Source organism: Empidonax traillii, unplaced genomic scaffold, assembly GCF_003031625.1.
Source record: "Empidonax traillii isolate 1590-97213 ecotype Southwest subspecies unplaced genomic scaffold, ASM303162v1 scaffold1128:size488575, whole genome shotgun sequence".
NCBI classification, from domain to species: domain Eukaryota; kingdom Metazoa; phylum Chordata; class Aves; order Passeriformes; family Tyrannidae; genus Empidonax; species Empidonax traillii.
In genome coordinates, this window is record NW_020956321.1 from 182162 (window position 1) to 206835 (window position 24674).

The 24674-nt window shown below is 51.5% G+C and overlaps 1 protein-coding gene across 3 annotated transcripts in view; it reads right to left on the reverse strand.

The window, feature by feature from the left end:
* Window positions 1-1133: 1133 nt before the first annotated feature.
* Window positions 1134-24674, reverse strand: part of TXNDC16 (thioredoxin domain containing 16) — a 38425-nt gene continuing 14884 nt past the window's right edge. For 2 of the 3 annotated variants that reach the window (XM_027905178.1, XM_027905177.1), the window contains exons 9-21: window positions 23877-24033; window positions 22602-22768; window positions 22204-22264; window positions 20544-20697; window positions 19672-19818; window positions 19154-19213; window positions 14998-15166; window positions 14643-14779; window positions 9499-9583; window positions 5725-5863; window positions 4993-5153; window positions 3122-3312; window positions 1134-2186 (exon numbers count right to left, since the gene is read on the reverse strand). In XM_027905178.1, the coding sequence (XP_027760979.1) occupies window positions 1903-2186; window positions 3122-3312; window positions 4993-5153; window positions 5725-5863; window positions 9499-9583; window positions 14643-14779; window positions 14998-15166; window positions 19154-19213; window positions 19672-19818; window positions 20544-20697; window positions 22204-22264; window positions 22602-22768; window positions 23877-24033 (1912 nt within the window). In that variant the 3' untranslated portion in view covers window positions 1134-1902. The remainder of the gene's footprint in view (window positions 2187-3121; window positions 3313-4992; window positions 5154-5724; window positions 5864-9498; window positions 9584-14642; window positions 14780-14997; window positions 15167-19153; window positions 19214-19671; window positions 19819-20543; window positions 20698-22203; window positions 22265-22601; window positions 22769-23876; window positions 24034-24674) is intronic. The other variant, XM_027905179.1, reaches the window with a different exon arrangement.

Genomic DNA, 24674 nt, shown 5'->3' on the forward strand with positions numbered 1-24674 from the left:
GACCCGGCACGGCAGAAGGGCCGCGGCTGGGAAAGGACTAGTGGACAAGAGCGGGGATGTGGGAATGCTTCCTGTCCTGCACAAACCCCGTGGAAGGAAAGGGATCCTGCTGCTGCAGGACACCCACCCCAGGACAGCAGCCCCTGCGCCCACCACCCAGCGCCCAGGACAGATGCAGACCAAGTCTGCTTGGGATGGAGTTTATTTAGGACACCGATGACAAACCCAAGCATTGCACTTCACCTGAGAGAGGGCAGGGTTGGGTGGGATATTGGGAAGGAATTTTCCCTGTGAGGGTGGTAAAGCACTGGAACATATTGCCTGGAGAAGCTGTGGCTCTCCCTGGATCCCTGGAAGTGCCCAAGGCCAGGTTGGACGGGGTTTGGAGCAACCTGGGCTAGTGGAAGGTGTCCCTGCCCATGGCAGGGGTTGGAACAAGACGGGCTTTAAGGTCCCTTCCAACCCAAACCATCCTGGGATTCTGGGATTAGGAACAGGACGGGAAGTGACCAATGTACAGCTCACGGGGTCCAGCAGTGTAAGGACCTCACAGAGCAGAGAAATGACGGGAACTCACGGAGGATCCGTTCACACCCTGACCTTCCCGTTCCCTCGGGAATACTGCCTCTGATCAGCATGCTGCAGTTTATTCCTTTAAATATATACATTTGGGCTCAGAGCAGGTCATTCAGTCCAAAAATGGTCTGATTCAACTAAGGGCTTCCAGGAGAGCCCAGAACTAATGGTCTATTTCTGGGCATTTCAAAATACTCCCAACCATGTGGGCTGTTTGCAGGATGAGAAATACAGTTTACAGCGCTCTCAGCATTACCACTGATTTTCCCCTTTCCAGGAACTTCAGAGCTCTAAGGAGCAGGAGGAGGGTCTGACCCTCCCAGCACATCTCAGGGGTGCCTGTGGAAGGGAGATTTTTATTGAAGAGGATGGGATGACCATGGAATCCCAGAATGGTTTGGGTTGGGAGCGACCTTAAAGACCATCTAGTTCCAACCCCCTGCCGTTTGTTGTCCCCAGGAGATGGGCAAAGGCTGGAAAGCCACTTCTCTGGGTTTTGCATGTCCCCATCTAGTTATGGATGTGAAGCAGCTCCATCCCATCCCAGGAGGGTCCAGCCTTGCTGGGCTTTCCACAGACCTCACTCCCAGCACCATTCCCAGCTCAGGAAGCACCAACCTCGCCAAGATCAAAGAAAAACCGGGGCTGCAAATAACCCCCTGGGCTTGTGCCCAAGAAAATGCCAGCAGTGAGGAAAGCCATCTCCCACAAGCTGCCCACCCTGGGGATTTGCTGGCAGGGTTTTGTCCCAGCTATTCAGGGCTGTTGTGTGAGCTGAGCTCTGGCCTCTGTAACAAATCTGCTTTAACCACATCCTCCTCTTACCCCTGAGGATGAACAACGCTCACGGGTTTGGGTCGCAGGTCAGGTGTAAACACAAGCAGGTGCTGGTTGGAGCAGTCCAGGAGTGGGTGGAACACTGGCCATCCCTGCTGCACATGGTTCCAGTGCAGATGGAACCGCAGGACTCGCTGACACCCATCGGTAGAGCTCCTACTGCCATCGGGGAGGAAATGGGCTTCTTATCTTGGAATCACTCACCCCTTCCTGAAGTGAATGTGTGAGATTTAGAGAAACTACAGGGCAGGGCTGTGCTGATTTGTGTTTCCTGGTGTAGTTCGTTGCACGGGGAGCTCCCAACAGCAGCCAGGGAGGAACGTGTGGGATGCACAGACACACCTCTGGCACTGGAAACTTGCTGCAGCAGGGAGCTGCTTTACCCCTTCACCACTCACTCCCAGCTCAAACCACTTCTCTCCTTGGTGCAGAGGGCTGGGAAAGCGCGAGGGTTCCCGTGGGCAGCCCCACATTTCCCTGCCCCAGCCCTCAGAGCTCGCTGTGTCTCCTGCCCTGTTTGTCCCTGGCCGCCAATCTCGGGGCTGTGCCCCGCAGGTCCCTGCCTGGGGACCCAGCTTTCCCTGCCACACTCTCCTGGGATGGCTCTTCCCGGATGGCAGTGTCCCCTCCCGGGCTCTGGGGTGGATGTTGGGCTGGCAGGTCCCCAGGGCGGTGGGAAGTGTGGAGGGGGAGCTCGGGCACGGCCGTCTCCATCATCTGAAGGAAGTCGTAGGCAGGCAGCGGTGGTTTCCAGTCCTCCTCAGACAAGGTACCTGAGGAGCAAATACAGTCCCGTGTTGGTAAGTTAAAGAGTTAAATGCCTCACCCTCCACGGATATTTCCCTTTCGGAGGAACTGTGGCTTTTTTCGGCCCTTCTAGGAAACGCAAAATTAAAAATCTTTTCTTAAAGATGACGAAATTGTGAAAAAACAGACTTGGGTAGACCCAAGTTGGGTTGACATCCCACTAGCCCAGCTTGCTCCAAGCCCCGCCCAACCTGGCCTTGAGTAATTCCAGGGATGGGGCAGCCACAGCTTCTCTGGGCAACCTGTGCCAGGGCCTCATCACCCTCACAGCCAGGAATTCCTTCCCAATATCCCATTTAACTCCACCCTCTCTCAGTGGGAAGCCATTCCCCCTTTTCCTTCTGGGCCTTTGTCCAAAGTTCCTCTCCAGCTTTCTCAAGGAAGGCATATCCATGCTGCCTTCCTCCAAAGTTTCCTCAGGCTGATCAAGGCAGTGAAAAGCTTCACAGGACGTGCCAACCCTTTATGTCCCAAAGACCACAGCGAGACACCAGCTTCCTTATCCTTTCCTATCCATAAGAAATGCTGGAAGGTGCCTGGAGATCAGCTATTTCTTACACTGACAACTGGGAGTCGGGAGGTGTTTTAAGAGCAAGCTGTGCTTCGGGTCTGTTTGGAGCACCAGGAGAGCACAGTCAGGTTTGGGGATTTTCACAGATGCCGATTCCCAGCTATCCACGTTTGGCTCCGAACATTAAACAGTCCCAGAGCAAACTTGTGAGTGTGGGTATTGTCTCCTGGCTGAACTATTTGTACTTCTCCAGCCCTAACTAAGCAGAGCTAAGTTTTTTCCATCATTAAATTCCAGGGCAGACAATTTATTGCATGGAGTGCCTTCTCATAAACAAGGCCGGAGCTCACAGCGTGCGCTCAGGAACGTTATAAACCTGTGCCCACTTACAGCTGGGAATCTCCAGTCCTGCTTGGAGCTTCTCCAGCCAAGACAAGACGTTCACTTCAGTGATGGACTGTTCTGGTGGGAACTGGAAAACCTGTCCCCCTGCCTGGAGGTTCACCCAGACGAGGACGGGCAGGGAAGGCACGGCGGCAAAGTACGCTCTCAGGATCCCGTATCCCACTGGAGTCCTTTTCCTGCGGGCAAGAGGAGATCCAGGTTTGGGAACACAGCAACACTAAGAGCCAAGCAAGCACCAAATACATTGGGTCACATCCAACAGAGCACAGTTTTGCCTGTGGGAATGTGGAAGCACCAGCCCTGGGAGTGTCCACGGCAAGGTTGGATGGGGCTTGGAGCAACCTGGGCTAGCAAAAGGTGTCCCTGCCCATGGCAGGGCAGTGGAACTGGATGACCTCCAACCCAAACCATTCTGGGATTCTGTGACTGATTTCTTGGACTTACAGACAAGTCACCTCCATGTTCTTGCCCAAATAGAGGAAGGTGATTCTTACCCCTGGCAGCAGCCTGACAGTGCCACGCTCATCATTTCACTCTGCAGAGCTCAGCTCCTGCTAATTCCTCAGTGCTGTCCTCACAGTGACCTCCTCCTGCCCTGTCCCACTCCATTGCCCCCTCCATCTGGCTCTGTGGGATTTTCCAGACTGCAGCAGCTGTTGGGCTGTGTTGGGGCTGCCTGGGAGTCCCACAGACTGGGGACTTGTCCCCTTCCATCCTGGCTGTCCCCAGGAGGGCAGTGCCCTGGGATGTGGCTCCCTGTGGGAGGCACATCCTGCTCCCTTCACCTGCTGGAGTTGCCTATGGACCCCTCAGAGGGCAGGGATGCTTCTTGAAGGACAGGGACCTCATATGAGGACAAGGACACCCTTTAGAGTGGCTTTAGACCCTCTGCAAGAATGAAGAACCAGCAATGACACCCTACAAGTACAGGGACCCCCCACATGAGACCAGGGACCCCAATGCCAGGACAAGGATCCCACAGTGATCCCCCCATAAGGACAGGGACACCACAGGACCCCCCTGAAAAGACAGAGACTCACTACAGAGAGTTTGTCAGGGAGGGAGAGAGCAAGGGCTGATGTGTAGGTGGGGAAGTTCCAGGGCACTCATTTCTTGCGCTTTACTGGCAAACAAATCTCCTGCTCTCTGAAAACATGTGCATTCCCCGTTAGCTCAACCCAGCCCACGCCGGACGGCTCTGCTCAGACTTCCAAGCACGTTATGATTAAGCCACTGAGGTGTCTCTGGGCAAAGAGAGGCTAAAAAATTAAAAACGCAACTAGGGAGGAGAGGATTATAAAAAAAAAAAAAGAAATCCCCTTTCCTACAACATTGTGTTTCTTAGCTCTTGGATTCATTGTTTCTTGAATATTTTTGAAGTTTGCTTTACGAGGCTTCTTCTGGCTGAACTTTCTTCTCCCAGTCAACGACCAGCCATTCCCTCTAATTGCTGGTGGAAAATCACCATGAGACATTCCAGGAAGGCAGATTTCTTTTTCTTTTTCCTTCTACTCCCACGTGCAACAAAAATACAAAACAGCACCAGACCCAAGGTCAAGCTCCTACACAACATCCTTGAGAACATTTTACTCTATCAAAAATTATTTCTGCAATCAATTAAACATTTACTAATTTCACTTTGTCAGGCAATTTTGCAGCTGCCCAGAACGCAGACTGAATCACTGCTGAATGGCTTGACCTCCCAGCTCATGATGATTTCAGGCCCAATAATCAAATTACCAGCTTGTGTTTTCAGTAATTGCAGCCTCAGGTTTTTGTTTTTTTTTTTCTCTCGTGGCCTGAAAACGCTCCAAGCGAGCGAACGGAACGGAGGAAAGGGGTTTCCACACACTCACAAGTTCAACCAGCAAGCCACAAATGCCTGCTGGGGTCTTCCTTTTGCCAGCTTCAGCATTTCCTCGCTTTCCATCTTGCTGATGTCACCGTCGCTGAACAGGATGAGGAAGGGCTTTGTGAGCTGCAGGTACTGGGGCAGGTTTTGCACGGTGATTTCGGGCTGCAAGACAGCAGAACAAGAATTAGGGGTTTATGGGGAGGAGGGAAAAAAAAAACAAAGAGGGGAAAATTTGACTTTCTGTCCTGACAGGAGGGGCGCAGAGGTTAAGCAAGGGTGGGGTATCCAAAGGCTGGAAAACAACCGGGTGCTGGGGTTCTGATGGATTCACCCGACCCTGCCCATCACATGCCAAGCCCAGTGGAGCAGATGGGACACGGTGGGTGTGAGCAGAGGAGGGAGAAGCAAGGCCAGCTCATCCCAGATCCACGTCCTGTAGCTACAACCAGTCTCCCAAAGGCACGTGGAAAAGGCTGGGAGCGGAGCCTGCGGGAGGCCAAGCCACCAGAGCAGCGGGTCAGTGATTATGAGGCCATTCCACCAACTCCAGGGTCTCCTCCCCCGAGACCACACAGCAAACAGCAGATTTCTGCCCAGACTCCCCGACCCAAGCCATAAAACTTCAAAAGCAAACTCAGCGTGATGGAAGCAACGAGCAGACGCGCTTGTCTTGCAGAGCTCCACGCTGTAATCAGGGGGGAAAAAAGGAACACTTTTATTCTCTTTCACTTACAAAAACGTCCATCAGTTCGTATCTGATCATCTGCACCACGTCCTGCGCGCTCTGCTCGGGCAAAGTGACGCCTTCCACGCTCCGGCCTTCGCTCCGGCCAAGGAGGAGGGCTGGGGGGGACACGGAGTATTTATGGGATCTGGAAAAGAGGGATGGCAACAAGGGTTGGCTGGAGGACTGGACACACACCAAACAGGCTGCATGCACACGTGGCATCCTCCTGGGGACAAGCTCCACCTCTGGAAGTGTCCAGGGCCAGGCTGGATGGGGCTTGGAGCAACCTGGGCTAGTGGAAGGTGTCCCTGCCCGTGGCAGGGGGCGGAATGAGATGAGGTTTAAGTTCCCTTCAACCCAAATCATTTTATGATTCTCTGAATTCTGGTGTCACAACCTTTGAAAAATTTCCAGCAGCCTTTGAAAAATAAACTAAACATGCCCCCCCCAAAAAAAAAACTGCTGAGGCCACTGATTTCCTCTGTCTCACCCTTCCTCTGAGCAGTGACATCTGGAGCCTCCAGGGCTGAAGTTCCTCAAATTTCCACAAAACTGTTCTCCCATCTTGATGTCCCCCCTGCCCTTTCACTGCTCAGACTTCTCCTATTTTTTGCTTTTCCCACTTTCTCAGCTTTTCTTTAACACCCTTGAACCCTGTAACCAGAAGAGCACTGAGGAACAAAGCATGAGCTACTCCCCCAAGAGTCTGTGGGTGCAGGCTGGGGATGTTGCTCTAATGTGGGGCTGGACTTCACCAAATTTTTGGCTTGTTCACTAAGCCAAAAATTAGATGTCCTGGTGCTTGTTTTGCATGAATTGTGTCCCTTGGATGGAGTCTGAGACCTTCTGTTTGCCTTGGTCTGGGAGGCAGAGTGAAGCCCTGGGTGGGTACTTGCACCACCCAACCTTGGAAGTGAAAAGGAGAGAGGAACAGGAATAGAATCCAAGAATTCCAGAACGGTTTGGGTTGGAAGGGACCTTTAAGCCCATCTCATTCCAACTCCCTGCCATTGGCAGGGACACCTTCCACTAGCCCAGGTTGCTCCAAGCCCCATCCAACCTGGCCTGGAACACTTCCAGGGATCCAGGGGCAGCCACAGCTTCTCTGGGCAACCTGTGCCAGGGTCTGCCCACCCTTCTGAGTTCAGAATTTCTTTAGGTCATCAGTGACAAAGCAAGTGGAGGGAACTGCAGGTATTTCCACCATTTCCAGCTCCTATGGAATTGAGCCTCACACCTCTGAGAATCCTTTGAGCTGTGAGGAAGATCCTCAACTTCCCTCTCTGCTGTTTTGCAAATTAACCTCTATTTACCATTCATTAAGAGTGGCAAACCCCCCCCCACAAAAAAAAAAAATTCAGGGATTTTGAACTTCCTGAACTTCCACAGGTTTTAAAGAGATTCTCTGGCTTGATCATGGCTGAGAGGAGGTGAGGACCTCTTGCTCTCTGTGTCTAAAATACATATCAACTTGTTCAGCAGCCTTTGATAGGTCTGGGAGGGTGGGCAGGCCCTGGCACAGGTTGCCCAGAGAAGCTGTGGCTGCCCCTGGATCCCTGGAAGTGTCCAAGGCCAGGTTGGAGCAACCTGGGAGAGTGGAAGTTGTCCCTGCCCATAGCAGGGGGGTGGAACGAGACGGTTCCAACTCAAACCATTCTGGGATTCTATTTTATGATTCTATAAGGAAATTTTTTATATACTGCCAGCAAACCAGCAAATTCCCCAGGCAGAGCCTTACCCTGAAATCCCTTCCAATCTTCCTGGTATTGAGGGGTTGTATTGTTGCCTGGGACAGCTTTCTATTTATACAGGAGGGCCATTTATTGGGTAACACGAGGCTCGCATTTAAATCAAAAACATCTGCAAACAAATGCTTGGCAGGAACCTGAGACGGGGATGTGGAAATAAATAACGACCTCATTCAAAGCATTTCTTCCTCAATGCCTTTTCTCCCTTCATTAGTGACCAGCAGAGCAGGTGCCTGCTGGGCAAACAGCTTTGCTAACAACATCTTTGTGTTTCCTGCAGACCTCCCTCTCTCTCTGGGAAGAGGGGAATCAGCTCCCTGTGACCTGGGAGCCACAAAGATTTTCTCCTTGAGCCCTGAGCTGAGGAATAGCTTTTCTTTTTCTTAAGAAGGGAAGTGAGCCTGGCTCTTGCATAAGGAATTCCTGTAAGTGTTTACTTTCTACTTACAGTTGAGAAGACGATCAGCTACAGTAGCTGCAGACCCACAAATCACGGCCAAAATCCAAATTTGGCAGGAGGAGTATCAATATAAACTGTACTAAATATTCCAGCGAAACAGAAGCAGGCTGGAGACTCCTGGAGCAGGAGCAGGGAGGTCTGTTCCTGCATGTGTCAGTGGTGAGAGAACACAGGCTTTTTCTACTGGTACCTTGGAAGATGATCCTCCCTTCCTTTGCTTTTTCCCTTCTATCAGCTGGGCTGAGATCCTCAGGGAAGAAAAGTCTTGGGGGGGGTTATGATTTTGGGACCTGCCCGGCGGTCTCCCATCCCAACAAGCCTGGCACTGCCTCACTTCCAAGATCCAGGCATGGAGCCCAGTTTGGTTACTGGAGAAGCATTCCCAAGGTATTTTTATTTTGATTCTCCGTGCACACCACAGAAATTCCCGTGTCTCTTCAGGGAGGCATCACATCTGTAGGAGACTAATGAAAATAATTCCCTGTTGCATTCCAGGCTGTTAAACCCACACCTGGAAAACAGGCCAAGGACCTTCTGGGATTTTTAACCCTGACTTGATAGCTAATTCCTCGGGGGAAATGAGATGCCAGGACGAGCTGAAGGTTCCCCCTGGATCTCCCTGCTCTCCGAGGCACTGAAGCATCTCTCACGCTCTAATCCAAAGCACTTTGCCCCTTGCTGGAATCTTAATGACACAGTTAAGTGCTCAGATCCCATTAGCTCCAATTTAGCTTAAAGTTAAGGATGCAACTGATGCTTATTCCACCGGGAATTGTCCAGGGAAGCCTCGGCTTTGCCTTCACCACGTGTGCAGGAGGAAGGCTGCTGTGTTTTCCCAGCACTGTTCCTCCCAAAGCTCTGCCTGGAAATGGTGGCAACATCTTGCTCTTGCCAGGGGGGGAAAGGATAAGGGGGGAACATCTTTCAGGGAAAAAAAGATCCATGGTAAGAGGATGAAAAGATGGAGGTAGATTCCTCCCCCTCCCTGGCAGCTCCCAGCTAGGTGCAAGTGCCCACAGGGAAGCTGGGTGAGACCAAAGCTCCAAGGCAGCTCCATGGCAAGGCAGCATTTATTTTCCAAAGCCTTTTCCTGTTCCCAGACTCAATGCCCACTCCACAGCCCCTCTCCTGGCTGCTCTTGGCAACTGGGGGCAGTCATCAGAGCAAGAGAAGGCACCACACAAAGAGGAAGGCCAGCGATAATCCATCACTTTTTCCTGACGGAAAGAGAAGGGCAGAGCTGGTTTTATTCCCTCGCACACTGATGGTATAATTTTTCCAGCCTGTTTTTTTTCCTCCATAGAAGTCTGTAGGAGGAACACAACCAGATCCAGGGGGGTTGGCAGGGCTGGAGGGCTGAAGAGGGCTAAGTGATTTGGACATGGACAAGCTGGGAATCAGTGGCAGAGCCAAGGTGGACAACTCCCTTGGGATAATCCCTGAGCAATCTCCCAGTCTCCCTACAGGACTAAGTCACTCAGCCTGGCCAGTAACACTTGCTCCAGGCACTGCCTTTCACTGAATGCAGATCAGTTCGAATAAATTCCCAGAGAAAAAGGAGAAACAACTTACAAAGCCAAGTCATCATCTTCAAAATACATCCCCATCATGACGTGGCCACTTAGGATGTTTCCCGCCTCTTCAAAAGCTTCCCTGGCTGGAAAAAAAAAAAAAAAAAGATTAAAATACAGGAATAAACAATAGAAAGGGAGGTGTTGAGGTCCCTGCTGGAAACCAATCGATGCCTACACATGTAACACCCTCCCACCCACGGCCAATGTCGGGAATGAAACCGGGATTAGAGGCTCATGAGAAGTGGCTGCAGCTCAGGGCCACGGGCCATGGGAGGAGGAGCTGGCAGAAACCAAAGATGAGAGGAAAATTCCCATCCTGAGAAGAGTGTTTGCTCTTCAGTCACCAGCCCTGCGTTTTCCAGGATCCGCACGACAGAGGCACCGCTGGAAAACGAAGTGTCTTTAAGGGCTTAAAGTCCCTAAGTGTTCTTTGGAAACAGGAGCAATTTTAAAGTCTAAACAGGAATCTTACAAATCCCAGTGACCTTTGGGAAATGACAGATGATGACTTTACAGGAGTGGTGCTAAGAGCCCAGAGATAAACCAACCTCTCCTACAAGTGCCTTGGTTTTTATCCAGTTCCTCTGAGCAGGCTGGGACTGCCACAGGATAGGGAGGGAGCAGCTTGGGGCTCTTTAGGTCTATCAGAGCAGAGCCCCAGAAGGAAGCTGACTCCAGAACTGGTTCATTCCCTCATAAAACAGCCTCAGTTTTCAAACAATCCCAGGATGGTTTGGGTTGCAAGGAACCTTAAAGCTCATCTAGTCCAACCCCCAGCCACGGGCAGGGACACCTTCCCCTAGCCCAGGTCGCTCCAAGCCCCGTCCAGCCCGGCCGTGGGTTGGATCCGTGGCAGTTGGATCCACGGGAAAGCCAAGCTTTGTGGGAACATGCAAAGAGCTGTGTGTGAGCTTGTGCAATGCAGTCAGAGAGCGGAGATCCAAGCAGCTGCTGCCAAAGGTGGGGTGAGAACAGGGCGGATTTCACCACCACCACCACCACTCCTCCTCCTTTGGATTGAGCAACCGAGAGCAACCAAAAAGGCTCTTCCGACTCACGGAGAGTGAGGAATGTCCCTCTGTGGAGCAGGCAGGTTTCTGCTGACAATTAAGGCTCTCTCTCTCAGATACAGCCATGATATGTGTTGCTCTACAACTTCAGTAAGATCAGTCAGACACCAGTTTTATGTTCCTCAGAACTGTCACAGCATGACTGGCCAGCCCAAGCTCCTGGGACTGGTGAGTCACCTCAGCAGACGGGGCTGCCTCACAAATGGTCACTTTTTGGTTCTTTGACTCCTCTTTTCCAGCGACATTTAAAGCCATATTTTCCATTGTGTCCCACAGGGACCATAAACTGCCATTTAAACTATTTTCCTTTCTAAATGGGAGCTTAGATCCTTAAGGAGTGTCCCATTGAGGGTTCAGACATTATTGTAGAATCCCAGGATGGTTTGGGTTGGATGGATCCTTAAAGCCCATCTCATTCCAACCCCCTGCCATGGGCAGGGACACCTTCCACTAGCCCAGGTTGCTCCAAGCCCTGTTCAACCTGGCTTTGAACATTTCCAGGGATCCAGGGGCAGCCACAGCTTCTCTGGGAAACCTGTGCCAGGGCCTGCCCACCCTCCCAGCCAAGAAGAATTTCTTCCCAATATCCCATCTAACCCTGCCCTCTGGCAGTGGGAAGACATTCCCCCTTGTCCTGTCCCTCCACCCCTTGTCTCAATTCCCTCTCCAGCTCTCCTGGAGCACCTTTAGGCCCTGCAAGGGGCTCTCAGGTCTCTCTGGAGCCTTCTCTTCTCCAGGTGAACCCCCCCAGCTCTCCCAGCCTGGCTCCAGAGCAGAGGAGCTCCAGCCCTTGGAGCATCTCTGTGGCCTCCTCTGGACTTGCTCCAACAGGTCCATGTACTTCGTAGGAAACAACACACATACAACAAAGCTGGTGACAGAGTTTAGCTGGTTCATCTTGAGACACAGTAAAATCACTCTTGGTTAGGTTTGAAGTTGGTTTCCAGCTCTTTTGGTCTTTGGTTACCTGATTTTATCAGTGTTGAAGGTAAAGTTCACATCCCAGGTTCCACCAAGGAGCAGGTCCTACTGACTTTAAACCCTCGCTGGAGACATAAGCTCGTGTTGAAGTGCCTGGAGCAGCTCTGGCTGCCGGAATTCTCTTCTAAATAAGGGCAACCTTCAGCAGAATCCAGGCTTACCCCTTCCATCAGGGTCATTCCTGATGACATCCTCCCTCCCTCCCTCTCACGCTTCCAAATTGTCCCGTATTTTGGGGGCTGTGCCAGACCCAGAGCCACCCACCCGCCCCGTATTTTTGCACGGCTCACAGCGATGTTCTCTCAGCTCTGTGCCAGAAACCCAACCCCCCTCCCCAAACTCACATGGAAGATGCACTTCTAAAGAATCTATTTCAATATTTCCAAGGAAATGATGCCCTCTCAGAGCAGTGTTTAAAGTCCCTGCAGCGCCTGCTCAGGCAGCAAATTCCTGGAGCTGGAATCCCAGCTGCCTTCCACGACGCTGCCGTGAACTGCAGGAGCACGACTTCGCTGATCTGGGAACGTGAAAGGATAAAGCTGCCAGATGAGGAAGGGTCTAAAACCCCTGCAGGGGTTTGGGAGACAGGATCTGAGCACCACCCCTTATCCGTCTGGAAGAAGGAATCTGCTGGCCACGCTCTCCAGCAGCACCTGGAGCATCTCTCAGGCCTTCATCACTTGGCTTCTGCCCTGTGAGGCGCCAGAGCAGTGCAGGACACAGGTTTATTTTTAAATATTCGCCACAGGGTTTAGGACAGAGTCTTATTTCCAAGGATCTTCCAGTTCCTGTGCAGAAAAAACAAACTGCCCCTCTAAAAATTCTCCGAGTTTCCAGGAAAAAACGCTCGTTCGTTGCCCCCGTGATACCATTCCCCTCTTCCTAATAAATATTAATTACGATTTTTCCCACAAGCCTCTTTTAGCTCGGGCCCACCAAAGGGCTTCTTAACATAGTCCTCATGCTAAGGCTTGGAAAAAATCCAGGGATTTATTTAGCTGAGCATCTCTGTCTCAGTCAACCAGAAATGGCAAGGACCTGGTGCCATCACCGGTGCAGGTTAGAGCAGGAATTCTTGCCGAGTAGAAATTCCAGATAAGCCTGCAGGTTGATAAGAGGAGCGGTGTGGTTTTCCTGGCTCCAGCCTGGTCTGGTGCCAGGACAGCTGGCTCCAGTTTTCTGCTCCCTCAGGCCATTCTGCGGGAGGCTCCAACACCCCCAGGCTGTGGGAGGAGGAGGCTTCCCGAATTCCACCTCCCTTGGCACCTGCAGCTGAGTTACCCCAGACTGTGGATGGTTCCAGACTGTAGACAGATGTGCCCTGAGGGAAGAGGGAAAGAGCTGCCTGGAAACCTCCAAGGTTCTTGTTTGCACAGGAGGCAATGAACAACTTCTGTAGAGAATCCCAGAATGGTTTGAGTTGGAAGTGACTTGAATGATCATCCACTTACAACTGCCCTGCCATGGGCAGGGACACCTTCCACCAGCCCAGGTTGCTCCAAGCCCTGTCCAACCTGGCCTTGGACACTTCCAGGGATCCAGGGGCAGCCACAGCTTCTCTGGGCAACCTGTGCCAGGGCCTCACAGTGCAGAGCTGGGACCTTCCCACCCCACGGCCTATCACTTGCCAGCTTCCCCCAGGAATTACTGCCCTGAAAAAAAGGAGAACTTTCTGATCTTGCTTAAGATCAAACTTGCAGACTGTTTTTTTATTTTAAAGTTCTGTTGTGGCTCTGAACTTTGGGTTAATGCAAACCAAGCTACTTTCTCCCACGAGGGGCTCCAGAGGGAATCCAGTGTGCCCAGAGATAAGAACAAAATAGAATGTCTGGAACCAACTGGAAAACACTTGGGCTGTGCTCACTGAGCCAGCTGACAGCTAATTCCCTGTTTTCTTCTGGAACATCTCATCCGGTAAATATAGCAGAAAATCTTACTGATCCCAAAAACCCTTTAGTTCAGCCCAGAGAAGCTGTGGCTGCCACATCCCTGGGAGTGTCCAAGGGTAGGTTGGAGGGGGCTTGGAGCAACCTGGGATAGTGGAAGGTGTCCCTGTCCATGGCAGGAGCAGGAAAAAATAAACCCTAAAGTCCCTTCCAACCCAAACCATTCCATAATTCTATGATTTGTCTGAAACACAACATGATGTTCCCTTTCCAGACTGACTTTATTCCCTCTCCCTTGTCACCGTTTATGATTGTCGCATGAAAAAATCACCGCAGCTCTGGGATCCATTTCCCTGTTTTAACAAAAAGTTCTGTGGAAACCCAGTGGATCCTGGACCACAGCTGTGGCACGGAAGGGATGATACTGGAGAGCCCATCCCAGTGACTCAGAGCAGGCAGGGCAGGGAGACTGTCACTGCTCCAAGTTTCAGCCACTGCCCAGGACTGCGCTGGCCGAGACTACAGAGTGAGACAGACCCAAACAAGCTCAGGACACTCCTTCCAGCACCTCTGCTTTGCACTCCTCTGTCACCTACTTCAAAATTCACAGCTGGATTTCACTGAGTTATTCACATTTCACTCCTTTCGAGGCAAGAAATCTGCGTTTCACCTCCCTGCTGGTTTGGTTTTTAAAAAGTAAAGGTTTTGGATGGTGTGTTGAAGAACTCCTCCGCTCTCAGGAGGAGTCAGCAAGATAACTACGGATCCAAGAGTGGAAAGGGCTTTCTTTAAGGAAGAATATGCTGTGACATGTTGTACACGGACTACAGGAAGAGGCTGATGGATCTGGGCTAAGTCAGAGGCTGAGAGGGAATTTATGCCAGCCTCCAATTATTTTGAAGGGATTCACAGAGAGGACAGAGCCAAACTCTTCAGGGTAAGGGGCAGGAGATACAACAGGGACAGATTGTTGGGAAGTTACTACTCCCACACTGGGTGTACAAACACACCTGGCAGCTGAACATCCTCTGAGCCAGGAATGGACCTCAGGTCCCACATCTGGGATGACCTGCAATCCTCTCCTTGTAAAACTAGACAGGGTAGTGCCAGGCAGGCTGTGCTGTGAACTTCCAAGCACCTGGAAGCATCCCTCTCCCAGCAGGAATGAAGCTAAAAAGTGCTTAACCCCCAAACACCACACTCACCTTTCCTGGTGGCTGTGCTAAACACTCCCAGAAGGGAAGTGTGGTGATGGGATGACAGCTCAGGTGGAAACTCTCCTCTTAAAAATCCTTCTGCTTCATCCATCGTGGCCAGTTCCAGGGGGCAGGAAACTCGGCTCCTATGGGAAGGCAGAGGAACAACAACATGGCTCTTTGGGAGGAAGAGGCAAAAGGGCAACCTCAACCCAACAGGGCCCCAAGAACCAGCCCCATTTCCAAACCAGGTCTTTAATCAGCTCTGGCATTATTTTTTCCACGAAAGATTTCCATTAAACAGATCATGAAGCATCCAGATGTGAATCTGGCAGGTCTCACCACGTGGGGACTCCTCACTTACAGGATGATGAAGCTGGTGAGCTCTTCAGTTCCCCACATGCCATCATATGTCACTGATTTCTCTCCCTTCCCGTAGATCTTGATGGTGGGAAACTGGGTCACATTCTCCTGGGTGCAAATTCCAGGCCAGTCCCAGCAGTTCACCCGGGAGAGCAAAACCCCAGGAGTTCCTGGAGTGGAGAATAAATACATATGAATAACATGATATCCTAATAATAACAATAAATTGGTTGGAAAACAGAGGTTTTTTATTTGTTCATTTGGATGTCATTGTATGTATTTGTATCGATGCTCCCAGAAATACCAAAATCCAGCCCTGGATACACAATCCCCATAAAGTAAGGAAAGGCACTGGAAATACCTTAGGGATAAGGCCAAGGGAAGAAACAACACAGGTCCTCGCTTACAGGAAAGAGGGAAGATGAAGCTTGGTGTGGAGGAGGATGATGCACTCAAGGCTTTTTCACTTATTAAGGTGCTCAGTGGTGAAAAATGTCTGTTCTGCCTCAAGCACGAAGCCAAACACACACAGAGCAGTCAAAGGGGATGTAAGAAAGACAGATGGAACGGTGGCATTCCCCCCATCCTGTGCTCTCAGGCACACGGGGGGATTCTTGAGGCTGCCCTGTGCAGAGCCAGGAGTTGGATTTGATACCTGTGGATCCCTTCTAACTCAGGATTTTCTGGGATTCCATGCCAGCTATTCATCTCCCAGCCACCACCAGGCACCTGTCTGACCTTAAGAGAGGGGTCTGACAAATAAGGGAGAGGGAAAGGAAGAGCACTTGGGAATTACAGGGCAGTCAGTCCAGCTGTGGCTCCTGGGAAAAGCCCTAAAAAAGCTTTTTGTGGGTCTCACCAAAGTGATAATCTCAAGGGATTGGTGAGCAGTGAAATAAAGGAAGGCTGGTTCCCATGTCCTTCATCCCAGATTCATGGAGTCACAGCATGGTTTGGCTTGGAAAGAGCATTAAAGCTCATCTCATTCCAACCCCCTGCCATGAACAGGGACACCTCCCACTAGACCAAGTTTCTCCAAGCCCCATCCAACCTGGCCTGGAACACTTCCAGGGATCTTATCAGCCTTTCTTTCGTCTTCAGGCTGGGTGAAGAGCAGCACACTCTGCTGCTGGATCATGGCTAAGCCTCGCCTAACCCAGCCAGGTGAGCCATCACCTGCTTCACTCCCTCCCCCTCCTTGGTTTCCAGTCTCTCCTGATCTGACCCCCACCCACTCACAGGCCAGGCCAAGGACAGCCAGGCTCTGTGCAGTCCTCCATTCCCCACTGCAGGAATGATTATCTCAAAAATCTTCTCTCCTTCCCTAAACTTCTTTGAACAGGATGCAACAGCTACATGGGAAAGATGGGATGGAATCCAGAGACAAGCAGACACATGGGTGCAGATCAGTGTCCTTCAGAAACCAGGGCTGGGGCAGGTGATGAGGATTTCCCAAGAGAACAGGATCAAACCAGTCAGTCTTTCTTCTCTCCCTCTGCTGGGTTTGATCCTGATCACTGTTCTCATCAAAGGCCTGGCTGATGGAATAAAACATATCCAATCTCCAAACGATCCAAAGCCCAGCGGGGCAGAAAGCCCAGGGCAGTGGTGGAGTCCCCATCCCTGCAGGGATTTCAAAGCCATGTGGATGTGGCACCTGGGGACGTGGGTCAGTGGTGGCCTTGGCAGTGCTAGGGGAATGGTTGGACTTAATGATTTCAAGGTCTTTTCCAACCCAAACAATTCCATGGTTGTATTAAAAAAAAAAAACAGCTAACCAGAAGAGCTGGTCCAAAAGATGCAAGATGAAAGAGAAGTTAAGTATTGAAGTGTCAACACACTTCAAGAGGAAGAATCCGACATGGAATGGGAAACAACTACCCGGACAACATCACACAGTGGTCTCCTAAATCCTCACTTTGGATTTTAGGCTCCATGGACATACATTGCCATATCATGCAGGTGATTTTCATGCCTTTGAGCCACAACTTCACCCCTTGTCTTTGGAGGTCATTGGCCAAGAAGACCCCACAGGCACAGAGGAGGGAAGGAGAACCATTTTTCATCACAATAGGTAGCTCTTCTTAGATATTGGTTTCTTCTGCTCTTTGCCAAAAAAAAAAAAAAAAAAAAAGCCAATGACATACCTAAGAAATGCTCAGCACTGTCTCACCTTCACATCCTCTTGGCTCGGGGTCCCGCTTCCAAAAAATTCCCATCTTGCAATAGCAAACCAGAGCTGCAGGAGCTGCACTGGGAACGGCCTGTTCTCGCTCTAAGAGCAGAAAATGCGCTCAGCTCAGCTAAACTGGATCCCTCACAAAAAGGGAGAACACTTTGGGGCTGTAAACCTCACTCTGTGATGACGATGTGCTAAACATCTGCTATGGGATGATTCACGGGGTCATTCCAGTCTCCAGCTTCCTCCATTCATTCCCGTGCCTTGGTCCCAGCATGGCCTGTTCTCAGTGCCACTTTGCACAAGGAATTGGCACCAAAAGCAGGACCTGGTTCTGCAACTCAAAACGTGCCTCAAGCTGGGGTGACTCACGCCTCAGACAGCTGGTCCTCCCAGCCCCTTGGGAAGAAAGCTCCACCCTGGAGAGCAGGCAGGGATACCAGCACTCCTGGGGAGCTGAGAGATTGCCCCAAGCCATACCTTGGGTTTTATTCTCAGTTCTGCAGAGCTCAAGGTCTTCTCCCTGATCCAGACTTCTGTCCTTGCATCCCAGCCATCTCTGGGAGACCAGGGACCACCACTCCTCTAGCTGGTCTGGCTGCTGGGGAGTCCAAAAAAAAATTCCCTAAACCTCAACAACCGTAACATTTCTAACAACAGCAACCACTCCTCCTGACCCTTCCTGTTTATTCCCAGGATTTCAGTCCAGATCAAAGCTGCTGCTGACTTTCCCTTCATGCAAACTCTGGATGCAGAACCGCTTTCATCCAAACCACAGCACTGTCCACAGCGTTCCCAGGAGGGTTTCTTGGAAGCAAATCCTACTCCATCTGCTTCCCAGAAAATTGGCTGTGTCCTCTGCAGCCTCCGTCCATGCCCCCACTGCTGAATCCTCTGCAGGACACAGTGCCCAGTGCCAGGGGAGTTCTATCACCAGGAAAAATGAGCCTTGATGGAGAAGAAAGACCAGGAGAAGGCACCAGGCACCTCCAGAGGTGCTGGAACAGCTCTCACATGGATCCTTGCAACTTCCCTGCCGTGCTGCAGGGAGTTGGGAATGAAGCCACCTCAGTGTCCCCTGCAGCCAAGGGGAGAAAGAGGCACTCCTGGAAGAGATTCAGCTCATGTAAGAACCCACCTCTCTCTGAGGACCTGAATGAAGCTAAACTGGTGCTTACACTGCTCAGGAACTGCTCATACTCTCCTGAAGGGTCACTCCCTCCTGCCTTTATTCCCAGACTCCCCGTGTGTTGCCTTTAAGTGCTGCTGATTCTTCACCACCACGTGTTATCTATGGAGCTCTGTGGCCACCTGTGAGATTTCCCACATAATCAAATCAAGTCTCCAGGCCCTGGAAGCACCATCAGTGTAAAGCCTCCCTCTGGCACCATCCTGCCCAGTGGATCTGGGCCTGCCCACACCTGTCTGTGTGGGCTAATTACAGCGCCTTTCCATACCAAGTAATTCCAAGGACAGGAGAGCTGGTGTGCCACCCAGCTGGGCTGATGTGGTGCAGGGATGGGGCATCTGGAATTGTAGAATCATTTAGGTTGGAAAAGCCCTCTAAGATCATTGAGTCCAACTGTTCCTCCAGCACTGCCAAGGCCACCACTGACCCACGGCCACAAGTGCCACATCCACAGGGCTTTGAAATCCCTCCAGGGATGAGGATTCCACCACTGCCCTGGGCATGAAGAATTTTTCCCTAATATCCAGCCTAAACCTCCCCTGGCACAACTTTTGGCCGTTTCACCTCATCCTGTCACTTGTTCCCTGGGAGAAGAGACTCTCCCAAGATCCCTAAACAAGAAACAAAGGACTCTTCCTAAGCAACGTGGCTATGACCTCCCTTAAGAGTTCGAGGGGGGAAAAAATGAGCGTGTTCCAGGTGAGGTGCCATCAGTATCCCCCCAGCCTCTGGGTTCCTACTGCCAGGAGCAGGAGCAGTGTAAATCCCTCAGCCCCAGGGGCACTTTACCTTTCAGGCGATCGGCCACCTCGGAGTACGAGCGCAGCACTGCCAGGGACACAGCTTCCCCTGGAACACAGGACAGGGGAAACACACCTTGAGGGGCAGGCAGGTGACACACAGCCCCCACCCTGCCGCCTTGCTCTCTGACAATGTCACATTAGGAGTGTCTGCATCCCGAGGCGCTTCGAGCTCTGACTTGAAATAATAAGGAAAAATGAATTTTATGCTTCTGGGCTTCTGCTCTCTTATGTTTCAGCAGCCAGGCTGTCCAGGCCATCCCATGAGCCCATGCTGCCATCATTTCCTCTCTTCTCCTATATTTTTTTCCTTATAAAATGAAGGTTAAAAACCTATGATCGTGGATATCTCCTGTCCTGGAGAACGTTATCACACGTTATCAATAAACAAAAAGAAATTATTTAATCCCACTTCTTTATAATTTAACCCTGTCTCCAGGATCCTGGAAAGCGTGGTGAGCAACCCAAGGTTAGGGAAGGGTCAGCCAGGCCACGTCTCATACTCACAACTGGCGTAAAACAGCACCACTGTCCGGGCAGCCTCCGAGAGGGAAGAGCGGAACGTCTCCTCCGTCAGGACAAGGACCCGCTCCAGGGGCAGCTCTCGCTTCTTGTCCCTGGAAACTGCTTCCACCACCTGGTCATCCTGGATGTCTGCAAGGGACCCACAGGTGTGCACAGGGCAGGGGGAACTGCAGCCCCCCTGAGCCGCCCCCAGCAGAGACGTGGGGGCGAGAAACTGCCTCGCGCGGGGAGAGGAGGGGCAGACACACGGACAAACCCACCAAAATGCACTTATCCCACCTCACACCACTTCTGCCTTTGGATCTGCACAGTGTTCCCTAAGCATGTTGGCTCCTCTGAGATCCTGCCCCACTTTTTTTTTTTGGAAAACACACCAAATTCTGCACGTAGAACAAAAGCATTTTCCATTCTGCATTGCAGGGACCGGTGTTTTCTCCCTGGAGAGGGCAAGTCTGGAACTGCTCTTACAAAAACATGTCTCAAACCCTTCCAGAGGGACTGGTTAACTCTGAGGCCCCTCAGATGCTTGTGGAGGACGCTGTTTTGGGTGCACTTTAAACCCCTCATGCCTGTGACTCTGGTGCATCCCAGCACAAGCACCCCTGCCCCTCACTCGGCATTTCTGTGACTGTTCCTCTCACGGTTGCTGATTTTTCTCCCTGGTGTTTCCCCTAAAAATTATACCTGTCTGTCATATTCCAGTGATCTCCGAGAATGAAAGAGCCACTTTGTGGCCACCACGATGGGACTGTGATGGTTTGCAAGTGTTCTCTAATGCTTTAACGTGTCTCTAGCAGTTACTGATTGCATGCCCTGTCTGATGACAATCAGCTTTTCACTGCTTAATTGCACACCTTGATCGTTATTCTCATTTTCATCCTCATCTTCCTCTTCCTCCTCCTCCTCCTTCTCCTCATCCTCCTGGATTTGTTTGACCTTGTTCTTATCTTCCACCAGGGTTACAACTTCATCAGTGTCTTCCAAGACCAGGTATTGGATTGGCATTCCCTGAGGAAAACAGAATAAATCAGTGGGAGCAAAACATCACGTTCTGCCTATTTTGCCTGCAAATCGTGGGGCACCATCACCCAACTCCTTATTTTTGGGATATGCCAACAGATCCCTAAAGCTCCCAAAAGGGGGGAACGTCTGGGTTATGTTTCTTTAGGCCAGCTTCACCTGGGCATGAGTTTTTCTCACTCCAGGCTGATGTCTCCTTGTGAGGAAGTAAATGTGGCTAAGTGGGATCCTGTGGTGAAGGTGAACACCAGCTCCACCTCCCAGCAACTTAACACAGATCCAACACTGCAGGAGAAATCCCAGTGGCCAAGCGGGGAAGGAGAGCAGCAAAGTACAGGCTCCACTCGGATATCTCCTCATTAGAGGGGTCAGGCTGGGTCCAAGCAGCCCACCACAGCCTGGGAAACTGGCCTAAAATATCCTTTATCTCCTGGAGCTCAGCCAGGAAGAGCATTCCCACGAGTGCAGGGGCTGCCAACCCGTGGAAAGAGCAAAATGTATTTCTCAGAAACGAGACCTTGCCGGCTTAAAACCAGTTCTGGTTCTGGCTCAGACAAAGGCACTGGAGAGAAAAGGGAAGTTTTATCATGAACTGAGAGAAATGACGAACTGCTGGCACCTCCCCTGGGCTCTGAGAGGAGCAACACAACGTGCACATCCATCACCGGGGCATGGGAAGCCCTGGGGGGACGCTCAGGTCTGATCCTGCGTCTCTGCAATCCCAAGGGTGACAGTTCAGGTACTCTGGGGCAATGTCAGCACCCAATTCCATCTTCCCTCACAAGCTGGGTCAGGCCCCTCCAGAGTTTGGCTCATCTTGATCAAGCTCATTTAACTCACACCTCACACCCTGCCCTTTTCTCAGCTCACTGCCAGAGGCATTTGGTTACATCAGCTCAGCACAGACCGTTGGTTGTTTGCTCTTGGTTTCACACTCACTCCCTCTCCTGTCTTTTGACACCTTTCCCAAAGGAATAATGACCTTTAGAAGCCCAAATCTTTGGGAAATTCGCACCTGAATATAATTCACAACCTCGTGCTGCCTTAAGGTGTGAAGGAGATGTCACCCTACGTTTGGAACCCAAAATAAACTCAATATTTTATCTTCCCCATCAGGCACAACCGCTCTGCAGCACCCAGCCTGGGCACTTCCAAATCACAGAACCATCATGGAAATCAGGTTTGGGGTTGGAAGGGACCTTAAAGATCATCCAGTTCCAACCCCCTGCCACGGGCAGGGACACCTTCCACTAGCCCAAGTTGCTCCAAGCCCCATCCAACCCAGCCCCGGAACACTCCTGGGGACAGGACACGCACAGCTTCTTTGGCCAACCTGTTCACACACATGGGTATCTTGGGAAAGACTCTTCCCCTGGAGCTTCAGGGAAAGCTGTCAAATAACAACAGAGCCAAGCAACACCCCAACACCTCTCCAGAGCACCGTGCCCAGGTAGGGAAATAAGAGTTGTACAATGAGGAAATCCAGAGTCCAACCTCTTCTGGTGTCTTCAGAGCGACGTTGGACCGGTGCAGAACGTTCAAATCCACGAGGTCCCTTCCAAAACACACAGTGAGCATTAGATGGGCCAACATGTAAGGTCACCCCCCTCCTCTTTCTGCCCTTAATCAGAGGGTAAAATACAACCTTCCACCAGTGCTAAGTTTCCTTCCCAAAATCTCCCTCAGTTTGACTGTTTTTCCACTTCTAAGCCAGTAACACTTCCAAGCTAATCTGATTATGGACAAGTCCTTAAATATGACACTCTTGGGATACAGCCTGGTTTTACTGCCTCCCATCCAAATTGAAGCCCACTGACTGACATGCTGGGGTGACCAAGCTCGGAGACACCACAGAAATCAAAGGAGAGTCCCAAAACACCTGAGAGAAATACCTGGACAAAAGGGCAACTCCTGCTTTGCCCAAGAGCTTCCAGGCCACGAACTCTGCTGTCCTCCTGTCGGCCTCGTAGGTCTCCCTCTGGCTCAGGATGAACACCAGGGGTAGCCCAAGCTGTAAGTGGACAGTGGAGACCTTCTCTGGGTCCTCGGCAACCTCTGTCTGGAGAACAGACGTGGTTATATTGCAGGGCAGCTCCACAAGTTTTAGGTACCTCAGCCCTTCTCCTGCACAGCCCAAGCCACCAAGTGCTGCCCAGCCACAGGAATGAGGAGATTCTCAAGGAGAAGCTTCCAACTCCAATTCCAAAACATCCATCGAAGCAGAACCCACACAACCCCAGTTAAGCTGCTCCGACACGTCATGACTTTCCCTGGTAAAAACCTGGGCTTTATTTTGCATATTGTTTTTTTATGGCTCGGCAACTCCAGGTGTCAAATCCCCACTCACTTTTACTTACCTGGCATCCATTCCCCCGGGGGCAGTTGGCCAAATCCCAGCCACAACATGCAGGAGCTGGAATCCTCTCCCTTCCTGCCTTGGACAAGCTGCTTCATGAGCTGCATGGAGCTGCCTGATGGCCTAACCCAGGAGACTGGCTGAAGGAGGCACTTCCCAGCTCATCTGCTCATCCTCTTGGATGGGCAGAGATGACCATTGGGAGCAGGAGGCTGATAAAGTTCCTTCTTCCCCCATGGAAGGAGGAAAGAGGAGGGAACCTCCTGTCCCTTGTGCTCATCAAGGTGTGAAGGACTGATATCCTTCACATGGAAGAGCCTACAGGAGCAGCTGAGGACTTTGGGTTTGTCTAGTTTGGGAAAAGAAGGCTGAGGGATGTCCCCACTGCTCTCCACAGCTTCCTGAGGGGAGGTTGAGGGGGAAACACTGATCTCTTCCCCATATCCAGGGATAGAACACGTGGAAATGGTTCACAGCTGCATCAGGGCATGTTTAGACAGGGCACTGGGAAGCGTTTCTTTACCAAGAGTGTGGCCAAACACTGGGAGAAGCTTCATATCGAGGTGGCCAGTGCTTAAGAGCCGTCTGGAAAATACTCTCAATAATTTACTTTAACTTTTGGCCAGCCCTAAATTGCTCAGGCAGTCGGACCAGACCCTGCCTGTTAATCGCTTGGGCCCAACCTGGGAGCTTTGCCATTAACTTCCCGAGGAAAGGGCGGATTCTCACGCTCAGCTTTGCCCTCTGCTCTCACCCCCCTCCCCAGCTGCCCCCACACCCCCAGCCGGGCGGCTCCTCCTTCCCATCGTACCACCAAGGGAGCCCCCATGAGCTTGAGGTGCCTGTGGATGTTGAGCAGGGTCAGGGGCTGTGCCAGGGCTGTTCTCCTGCAGGGCTGTGCCAGGTCCGTGGCCCTCTGGCAGTGGCAGAACAGCAGCCAGGCAGAGGATCCATCGGGGTCATCACCGCTGTGAGGGAGAAACAAAACCCTGAGCAGGGCTGGGAAAATGCCCTGGCAGAAGGACCAGGTTTGCTGACACCTTTCACAGGGCAGGTGATCCACAAGTTCAGGGTTTGAAAGGGTTGGGGAACGGGTTGAGAGAGCTGAGGATGTTTAGCCTGGAGAAGAGAGGCTAAACTTCCAGTGCCTAAAGGGGATCTAAGAGAGCTGGAGAGGGACTTTGGACAAGGGCCTGGAGTGACAGCACAAGGGGGAATGGCCTTAAATTGAAGGAGGACAGGTTAGATTAGATATTGTGAAGACATTCTTGGCTGTGAGGGTGGGCAGGCCCTGGCACAGGTTGGCCAGAGAAACTGTGGCTGCCCCTGGATCCCTGAAAGTGTCCAAGGCCAGGTTGGATGGGGCTTGGAGCAACCTGGGATAGTGGAAGGTGGCCCTGCTCATGGCAGGGGGTGGAAAGAGATGGCCTTTAAGTCCCTTCCAACCCAAACCATTCTGTGATTCTATGATTCTATGACATCCTCAAGAGTCTTACTACTGACAGATACAGTCATGTCCAGGTGCCTTTTGGAACTGTCCTGACCCTCACTCATCAGGTGCTCCCAAATGATCCCAATCCCATAATAACTGACCCAGCTTGAGAAGGAC